Source organism: Cajanus cajan, chromosome 2 (genome assembly GCF_000230855.2).
Source record: "Cajanus cajan strain Asha chromosome 2, NIPB_CcT2T_4, whole genome shotgun sequence".
Taxonomy (NCBI): Eukaryota; Viridiplantae; Streptophyta; class Magnoliopsida; order Fabales; family Fabaceae; genus Cajanus; species Cajanus cajan.
In genome coordinates this window covers 4697015-4707615 of record NC_138518.1, presented here as the reverse complement: position 1 = coordinate 4707615, position 10601 = coordinate 4697015, and the positions used below count along the sequence as shown (strand labels likewise).

Sequence of the window (10601 nt, the reverse complement as noted above, 5' to 3'; positions counted from 1 at the left end):
TTTAAGGAACAATACTCCTTTCTTTAAGGTTACTTTATTTAAAGAGCTCATTTTTCAACCTTTGGTATCAAAATCTCATGCCACTAAACTATGTTTATGCTGAGAAAAGGAAAAGAACATTCAAAAGAGAATGAGATAAATGTACTACTTGTCCTCGTTGACACCCAAAAAAGAAAAAACCAAGTTGCTTGCACAAAAGCATGCAACTTTGAAAAATTGCGTTTACTTTGAAGCTGAATAAGAGCAAAGTGATAATCCACCAATATTGGTTCCTGCAATAAATCCTCCCGACCAAGCATTCTGCACACAGAACAAAGAAAAATGGATGAAGCTCTTGAGTCTTGAGTGTACCATCAATCAGTAATAAAGTTCTTTTCCTTTTATGCAAAAGTGGATAAGCCAGTGGTTCCAGGGAAAACTGGACCCTCAAATTATGCTACATTTCTACATTTGATGAGCTAAGAACACACTTCTCTAATATATGTTCTCCAATTCTATTATCGGTTAAAATCTATTGAAAAGAACAATATCAGTAGAGAATCATTATATAAGATGTAAGACCAACAAAAGTCATTTCCATTTAATTTCACCCAATAAGAAAAAGTGTGTTAAGAAAAGTGAGACAGACAATATAATTGTAGCATTTCTACATTTCTAATGTTGTATATACATACCAATGACATGTCTAGACAGAAGGAAAAAAAAATGAATAAAGATTCATTTTCTTTTGTAATATTTAAAAGAAAGTAGGGAAAAAAAAAAGAGAGAAAAGTTGACTTTTTGGAATAAAAATTCAATTTTTTCTTCCCTTCCACTTTTTGTTCCAAACAGATAATAAGGCATAATATCATATTTATGATTAAATACAATAAAAAAATATTTTTTAACCATAAATCACTTTATTATTATTTCTGTCCATTATTTTCCTAAAAAAGAAGGCACACAAAATTTCATTTAATAGCCAACAATGAATTGACCTTCAAATAGAAGACTTTTATAGTACTGTTTGTCTAGCTTTTTCTTTTAGACATTTCTTCTCCTTAAAAAACAAACAAGCCAAACATATTTTTAGGGAAGCTTTAAGAATAAGAATAAATTATAATGAACAAAAGCCCCACCCCCCAAATAAATAGAATTTTTATAGAAACCAATTAGAGAAATAATTCTACAAAAAATACTATCAATATAATGAGATATTTACTTTGACTGTCTATCAAACTACCCTACATTGACGGGCTTCTATTTTATATTGTATAGTATAGAGTATATACTATATAGTATATGCTTTCGAATACTTTACAGAGGAAAAATTATAGGGCTTATGCCATCTTACATAAATACATCAAATGCCGGGCAACATAAAAGCACAAGAATATTCAATGACAGCTGAACTTGAAGTGAAACTTCAAATAAGAATATACTACGAACCAAAAAAATGTTCTCCATGATAAGTATTCAACAATCCAACGCATGACATATACAATATTATATATTAATAACTAAGGAGATTATGTGTCAATTAAGCCTTCATTATTATATTCACATGTATTTACCTGGAAATTGAAACCACCGGTTACCCCATCAACATTCAGTATCTGCAAAATAAACATTATGACATTACATACCATAGAATTAGGTTTAATATATCATTTGGTCTATGAACTTTTTGAAAAATTTTAATTAGGTCCTTAAACTAAAAAAAATTGTAATTAAGTCCTTTACCTTTTTATATTTTTGTAATTTAGTTCTTGATATTAAAAATATGTTTATAATCCGTGAAATTTGACAAAATATTTATTTTATATCTATGAACTTAGACAACCACATCAAATTACTATTTAATGTGTATCAGATTTTAATCCCTACTCGTACAAATTCTTGTAATCTACCTAATCATAAGAATTATGCAATGGTAGGAAATTTTAACAGTAGGGATTAAAACCTAACACACATGGAAGACGACATGAAATAACAATCTAATGTGACTATCCAAGTATATATGAAAATATAAAGAATATTCTATCAAATTTCACAGATTGTAAACAGACCTCTAATTCCAGGGACCAAATTACGAAAATACAAAACAGATAACGGATCCGATTACAATTCCTAAAAGGTCCAGGGACCAAATGATGTATTAAACTAATAGAATTATAGTTCTTAAAAAATTCAAACAAAAGACACAAGTTTTAAATTTAAGCTACCTCTCCAGCAAAGAACAGACGTGAGCAAATTTTGCTTTCCATTGTATTAAGTGAAATCTTAAAAAAAAAAAAAATCAGTTGAATTATATTTCTAATCGATGGAAGGGTAGGGGGAAGAAGGAAAAAGGTGAGAAAGAAAGAGAACCTCTGATAAGGGAACACCACCAGCAGTAACAAATTCATCCTTAAATTGACCCTTCGTAAGGATAAAAAAAAAATGTTAAATCAAGGATACATCATACATGACAATATTAATATTAAAGAAAGGATGGGAAATCTTACCTTTCCTGTAACTTCAAATATGCAGTCCTTTAACAAAGAACCAATGGACATCAATGAACTATTTGAAATGGAAGCCCACAAGGTATCTCCACTTAAACCCTACATATGAATATTATTCATTTAGTTTGTAAGGATTTTTTTAGCAACAATTCTATAATATTTAAAAAATTGGGAATAGCTATAAAACCTGTCTTTCCAACACATAGCTCCAAAATCTTTTTGTTATGCCAAATTCGGGTGGACAGGAATTGAGTACTTTTTGTTTCTGCAAAGGCACAAACAAAACAACTTAATTTTGAACACAGTTGGTTGCCATTTTTTAGTGAATGACATCATTGAATCAATGCTAGTTTCTGAACTCAAGTGAAAAAAATTGTGGAAAGGAGAAATTTATAGCATGATTTGATACAACTTTATACTAAATCAACAAAAGATATTAGATAGAGTACTTGCAATTCCATTTTGCAGACTCATATTAGACATTCCAACTAGTAAGCCAAACCAAAATTTTCTTCTCCATAACTCATGAGTTCCCTAAAATGTCAATGGATTTATGCTACAAATATTAACCAACTACGAAAAATACCTTATTGACTAAATGATATAGTCACCTTCCACTTCCAACTTAATATACTGTAATGTAGGTTAGTGGAATTTTGCAGAAAGAACTAGAACCATAAATTACCGCATATTGATGCTTGTGATGAGAAAGAATTGACTTCAAACGTTCCACATGTAGATCAGGGACAAAATCCACAAAAAGTCTGCCTGCATCCAAATGATAACAATATCTGTAAAAGGAAAAACTGAAACGTTGGAACACTCCAGAGTAAAAAAGATTCACTTGAGTGAAAATGATTTATAAGCCCTACCAAAAGTTAAAACGATAAAAGATGTTACACATGAAATGGTTTGTAAGTGAGAATCCTAAACTGTTATCTCAAAACCAGTTTCATACAAGAAAGTAATTGATTTCAATTTTCCAAACATAGAGTATGAAAAAAGAATTTCCTTTACCTTTGTAACTTGAACTAAACAGAAGACGAGCACCCCAAGCAGATAACCGAAGAATAACTGGCCCACTGAGCCCCCAGTGTGTAACTAACATGGGACCAACCTAAAATTTCAAAATATTATGTTTTTATGTTTTTCACCTAGTTAATCTGTGGTAATAACAAAACATACCTGTGTAAGATGAGGTATATTCCTTTGAACACTATCCAATTTTAGCCTTACTTTAACTTTGGGGAATGTAACCTGAAAATCAAGTAAAAGATATATCGGAGTAGAAAAGAAACAAAAACAGAAAAGAAAAAAAAAAGAGCTCAAGTTAATCAGAAACAACTCTATACTATAATCACTAGTCATGAACAATGAGTCTGAATCCTCAACTTGATATAGATATCATGATGACGGATGACCAAATGAAGAATCATCATTGTCTAAATGAACAGAATGTAACTCCCCACACATTTCCTGTTATCCTATCTGATAGACTTAATCTTAAAACTAATTGACATTAAGTGAAGTTGCCCAATACATACACAGATCTCACTCTAAAAATTGACACAAGCAATGTGAGACCTTCCAACACAACACCCTCCACATATGGCTTCCAAACTAGGCGATACATGATGGAAACTACAGTAACAATGGAGATCTCCACAAACCATCTACACAACAAAAGGCTTTCCCAAAACCTGTAATTTCTTCTTCACAGTATGAGCAGTCACTTCTAACTAATTGACTAATTCCATCCCCAAAACACCCAATTTCAGTTTGAACAAATACACGCCTCCTACCAGAAGGCTTCCTAAGGAGAAGGGGAAAACATGAATGCCAGCAGCAGAGGTGCCAATGGCAGAGTTTTTCTCTCAAGCAAATGCCAGCACTTGATGTTGCACAGAAGAGTTATTTCCACAAAAATCATGGCCAATTCTGTAAATTCCAAAAGCCTCCAAAAGTTCTTGCAAAAAAACAGCTTACTCTATATTCTATAAAACAGATTTCACTCAGAAAACCACTACATGGGAGATGTCATCTGATAACACAAGCTTCTTCAGCCTTCCTGAAAGAGCCAACATGCCACAACTCTTGCTGCCAGAGGCTTCAGCCATCATTAACAAACAACTTTACCTTCACAATATCTGTGATAGGGAGATTGAAGTGGGAGCAGTGGCGCATTGGGTGGAAGAACCACAGTGAATAGTGGCAGTGAGATATGAAGAGAGAGGGAAAGATGAGTGCCAGTTGGTACTGTCCTGCCACCCACGATTTTTTTATTTCTCGTTAACCACTGAACATAAATGTGGAAAACATATAAGAGCAAATGATGACATAGTCCTCACATGTACTGGTGAATAAGTTCTCCCCTCTAATTGCTGATGCAAGACCTTACTAACTGAAAATCTTCACTTACTATTTACCCCTGGATAGTCCTCCTCAGTGTTGTGAAAATCAAGCCTATATTGTAAACCATTTATTGCACAGTACACACTACTTAGTTCCAGTGATTTAAAAACCGGACCGAACCGGCTGGTCGGACCGGGAACCGGTGGTCCAGCCGGTCCGAATCTTAAGTTGGATCGGTTATGCAGTCGACCCGTTTCAAACCGGATTTGAACCGGTCAATTTTCCGGTTCAACCGGTGAACCGGTGGGTCAAACCGGTTCAACCATTTTTTTTCTTTTTTTTTCTAAATTTTTTTAAGAGACCATAAATCACAAAAAATAATAATAAAAATTGAATCTCTTAATGAAAAAGCAAGGAGTCTTATTAAATATAACAATGACTACTTGTTCTAATATATTTGTTTGCAATATATACAACTTAAATAACTTTTATAATATATTATTAATTTTAAATTATACATTTTATAAAATAATATTTATGTAAATATTACATATATTATTTTGTGATATTAATTGTAAGCATATTATATATGTACATATTATTTATATTTTTAATTTGTATTAATATACCGTTTAACATGTAATTTTTTATGTATTTTTTTACAAAATAAAAATAAAAATAATTTTAAATAAGATAGAAAAATTGAAATTTAAAATAAGATATGAATTTATTAAAATTATAAGTATAAAATATATTTAATATGAATATTTTTTAATAAAAATAAATAAAAACCGAGTCATGCAGTTCAACTAATGACCCACCGGTTCAACCTTTGACTCACTGACCCAGTACCTTAACCGGTTCGATGACCGGTCCGGTTTTTAAAACTATGCTTAGTTCAGTGGATACAATGGATCAAGCTACCCAAAAGCATAATCCTTCACAAATGTTACAGAATTGTATCAGACTTTATATCTCAGTCAATAAAACTTGGCAACCTCTCATTATTATGTCGTGAAGGTAGCATTAGCACCATACATCATTCAATATTTTCTCCTTTCTCAACCAATAGTTCATAAATAAATGATGGAAACTCCCATTAACACAATAAAAAGTAGAAAAACATGCTTTTACTGAAAAGCTATACTATACAAAGTGACACTTCCATGAAAAGGGAAAAAAACAAAGGTAAGGAAAAAGAACCAGAACTTGAAAGTTTTTTAAAATTATACAGCAAAGAGCTTCACAGATTGATACTTACCCCAGACAACTCCCGCAAACGCAAATCTTCTATTTTGAATGTGAACAAGCTTGGCACCGGATCTACAATTGAATGACCAAGCTGAGATGCAAGAGAATAACCCTGTGACAGAAAGAAATTGATTTAAAAGATATGACATGATTCATGCACCTAAATTCAATAAAATCAATTATTCACCACAACCTGACGGTTACTACCACTAGCAATCAATAGATAATCAGCTTCAACACATGCAGCATGATGAGATGGTAGCTGCTCAACCTCAAGAAGGAATTTGCCGCTAGATAAAATAGATACTGCTGATACAGTTTTTTTGGTCTGTAAAGAAACTATTTGAGAATACACAGTTCAGCTTTGACAAATTGAATGTACATCATATAAATCCTAGATTCAAATGATCGTAAAAGAGAGACAGAAGTGGACAATTATGATTTCTAACAATTTATTAATGAATTTCATATAGATAGGGACCAAGGAATATGGAATAATTTATTAATGATTTTTCTTTTGTATTATTAAATGGAACAGAGAATATAGATTTAGTAAAATTTTAAATCTAACATTTCATATATATAATATTTTTGCTTAAGACCATGGAAACTGTTATACCCATGTGGTATGAAACTGTGGCAGCTATTAATTTTTATTTGTTAGATTTAAAGTCTGTGGCAGCTATATAATATTTTAAAGTCTATGAACACTACTAAGTTTCAGTTAATCACTAAATGAACGGTGGTACTTGGTTTGGAGAACTCTAGCATGCCATTGGTTCCTTGCCCAATAGTCATGGGTGTACCATCCCCTGACTATCATTTTACGCATAAAAAATTAACCACATAAGATTTTGGCTCATGAAAAAATTGAACCTTGAACTATTATTCATATTCACAAAGAAAAATAAGATCAAAAAGCATGATTCACCAGCTACAAAAATGTTTTATCTGGAGACAAGATTTAACTTCAGAGAAAGAGTCACATTATCAGTGAGAGAAGGGGAGTTTCTGGGCGCATAAGATAACAGAAAGCGTGGTAGTTTTTTAAACACATGAGGTTTCATCAACCAGAATCCACATTATGCAAACAGCCAAAAGCATTACTTAGTAAGTCAACATACCTCCCCTTTGCTTTACTTCAGACATGAGACAATCAATTATAGAAGAAGAACTATTGCTGATCGGAAATACCCTACCATCATCCTCAATCTAAGAGCAGTTAATTACAAATCAGAAATGTACATTTGAAAGTTGAAACAGAAACAAGTAACAAGCAACTTTTCAAAGGACAACCTTCAGTTCCACCCCATGAGAGGCAAACCAGGACATTGTATCCACTGGGCCATGCATATTAAAGAAAGATCCTCTCAGTTCCTTGTGACCCCTGGGATAGTTTTCTGCCAAAATCTACAAACTAATCATATTCCTAACATTCAAGTTACCGTTTTGATTAGAGAAATCTAATAAAGTAATTAGATGCAAGTAGGACATAAAAGAACAAATATCCAAGACCAAAATCAACCTGGATAAAACTGATAGGACTAAAATTTATTAATTCCACAATGGAAAGAAACCAATAGAATGGTTTGCTCACCTGCAGTTGAATACCAACATGAGATTAACTTCTGTTAATCTATTTCTCTTGTAAAAAAAATTGAAACAATGCTCTTAGGAATAGTGACATGCTACTCTACACTACGGTGCAAGATCGCAAGGTAGTTGACACTTAACAGACTATACCACAAAGAAAACAGTACCGCAAAGAAAAAAAGTGATATGTTTAATGTCACAAGGAAAGGAGGACTACCATATTGTCAACACAATGTCCATTAGTCACATTGCACCGTCCTCCTCCAGAAACTTTCACCTGCCAGCAGTATCGAGAAGAACAAAAGACAATTAGAACACGGCAAAATTGAATAGCATGATAGCATTAAGACACAAACCTTGGAGAGAGGCTTTCCCTTCTCAATAACCACCACACTAAGATGGGGTGCCACAGTCTTAGCATGAATTGCTCCATACACCCCTGCTGCTCCACCCCCAACAACCACCAAAAGCTCCTCCTTTGACTTCACAGCAAAGAATACAATGTTAACACTGGAGTCTTAGTCACGTCAACTGGTGTTTGAAAGCAATGTTGATTATAATAAAGACAAAACTTAGTACAGTATCCTAGATACTTCTAGCGTAATTATATTTGGACACCTCAACAATAAAACACCATATTAACATTCATCATTTTTCTCTATTTCTTTCTTCTTGTCATTCATATCACTTATCATATCTTACACTATTATCTCTTCAGTCTATTTCTCTCTCTAGGTATCTACTAGCCTATGGGTAATCTTTTATCCAGGCATCATTTTTCATACTTCTATACTTTATAAAGTAAATTACAATGGCACCTCCTGAGGATTCACGAGATTATTATATTCACAGATAAACCCCCTGCTTTTTCTACCCTATACTAATTTTCCTTAATTGTTCGAAAAACATGACACCCACATCTCTTAGACATTACATTAACCTCATTAATTGTTTGAAAAATATTATACTGTGCCCCCTATTAAAAAAGCAAAGGGGTTATTTACAATCTCACAAAACTTCAAGAGGTGCTATTGTTAAATTTCATCTTAAATCCAATTGGAATGAAGTAATTTTTCAACAAATATATAAGCCGTACTCCTAGAACCAAGGGAGGTGATGTTGGACTTCCTAACACCCCCCTCCACAAATGTATGACATATGTCTACAGAATGGGCAAACCAAAAAGATGGACTATAAATTCTTATATCATATCAGATTTCATCTTAAAACCAATTAGCATCAAGAGAAGTTGCCAAATAGATATATACAAATCACACCCCCAAGCAACAACTATCGTAAATAACTCTACTTCATATTGGTCAACACTAATAATTTTTTCTTTAGTCATATCACCTATGGTACCTAGAGTATTCTCCGTTATGACTGTGTATCTCTTTAAGTGTGTACTACCTATGAGTGGCCATGCATCATTTCCCAATTCCCATACTTGAACAGTCTCCACCGTTCCCCACTGAAAATAAGATTGGAAAAGATGAATAAAAAGATTTAGGATTTAGAAGAAAAATGGTAGCTACTCCAACGTACCTTTGTAGCTTGGCAAATGGCATGGGTAGTGCACCTCCTTTCCCTCGTACGTTTGTAGCTAAAGGTCGGAACTAGCGAGGAAAATCGAAGATGGAAGACAGAGCAGTGTCTTGCCATGTTGTGGCGAGACTGACACAGGGTTGCATATGCAATACCTGCCATGCTCTCAGCTCTCATCCCATCGGAAAATTTATCACTTTATCACTTAGGTGCGCATAAGCTATGCTCACAGTCACCAGGTATGGCCATAGGGGTTTTTACGACTGTTTTCGTCCCATGTAATTTAGCAGAGAATGTAGAAATTAAGGATTATCAAATAATTTATATATATATATATAGAGGTGAGATTGTTTACGCTACTAATAAATTCAATAATTCATGTTTTACATTAAATTTTAAAGATTCAACTATTAGTTTAAACTTCTTAATAAATAGATTAAATATATAAATTTTAGAAAATTTAAAAATTATTTGATATTTTATTTTATTTTAAATTATTGTATAAAATAATTTTTAAATTTTTTTAAAAATTTATAGATTTAATCTGTATGTTAAAATTTTTAAATTTAACAATAATTAAATTGTTAAAATTAACACAAATTATTGAATGAAATAAATTTAAATAAACTTACTATTAAAATAAATGATATATGAAAATAAGAATATAATTATCTAAATGATATATGAAAATCTAATTATATATAATATCTATTTTTTATTTTTTATTTAAGTTTTACTCTAAAATATTTAAATTTTTTTATTTCTTATGTATCACCTATCAAATTAATTATTATTAATAGAAAAGGAAATACTTCGTGCCTTTATAAATTTTATATTTAAAAGGTATAATAATTTATTAAAAAATAAAAACTAAAAGTAATTACATATCTATCTCCTTTATAATAAGTATAAATTTATTCTCTTTAAATCTTTCTTCTTCTTCAAATAAAACATAAATGGCGTGGCTGTTCACGTTCGAATTTTAAAAAGGTTGCCTTACATTTTAAAAACCATTTTTGTATCTATTGAATTTTGCTGGGTTCGGTAAGCTCACGGTTAATACTTTATAAAAAAAAAAAAAAAAAATTTACCAAATCCACGGCCAACACATTTTTTTTAAATAATTTACTTATATAATTTTAAATAAATAAAATAATAAGCTAATAATTATATTACAATATAAATAATAAATAAGAAAAAAAATTATAAACAGAAAACTTAAAAATTAAATTACATTATTAATTAAACTCATAATTTTAAGTTTGTTATTTAATTATTATTATTATTTAAATTATTTAATAATTAAAATAATTAATTTATATTTTTAATATTTATAAAATGAAAAACTTAACTTTAATTTATATATATATATAT

The 10601-nt window shown here is 31.3% G+C and overlaps 1 protein-coding gene across 2 annotated transcripts; it reads right to left on the bottom strand.

The window, feature by feature from the left end:
* LOC109788024 (FAD/NAD(P)-binding oxidoreductase family protein) lies at nucleotides 1-9520 on the bottom strand. Of its 2 annotated transcripts, XM_020346652.3 has the most exons (16): nucleotides 9228-9520; nucleotides 8039-8164; nucleotides 7900-7959; nucleotides 7386-7499; nucleotides 7214-7301; nucleotides 6283-6428; nucleotides 6100-6201; nucleotides 3672-3743; nucleotides 3504-3603; nucleotides 3172-3254; nucleotides 2674-2751; nucleotides 2487-2585; nucleotides 2350-2400; nucleotides 2205-2261; nucleotides 1554-1595; nucleotides 1-300 (listed from the first exon to the last, which is right to left on the bottom strand). In XM_020346652.3, exons 1-16 carry the CDS (start codon nucleotides 9402-9404, stop codon nucleotides 223-225), a joined length of 1473 nt encoding a protein of 490 aa, XP_020202241.2. In that variant the 5' UTR covers nucleotides 9405-9520; the 3' UTR covers nucleotides 1-222. The 2 variants fall into 2 exon arrangements, with proteins under 2 accessions (XP_020202241.2, XP_020202242.2); XM_020346653.3 differs by lacking the exon at nucleotides 2205-2261.
* Between the last annotated feature and the right edge of the window lie 1081 nt (nucleotides 9521-10601).

What these genes read in the sequence shown, in the direction of transcription:
- LOC109788024 (XM_020346652.3), bottom strand. Translation starts at nt 9,404, where the DNA reads ATGAGAGCTGAGAGCATGGCAGGTATTGCATATGCAACCCTGTGTCAG. An exon ending in CTAGTGGTAGTAACCGTCAG is followed by an intron (nt 6,202 to 6,282) that starts GTTGTGGTGAAT and finishes TTTCTGTCACAG; the next exon opens with GGTTATTCTCTTGCATCTCA. An exon ending in CCGGTGGTTTCAATTTCCAG is followed by an intron (nt 301 to 1,553) that starts GTAAATACATGT and finishes TTCTGTGTGCAG; the next exon opens with AATGCTTGGTCGGGAGGATT.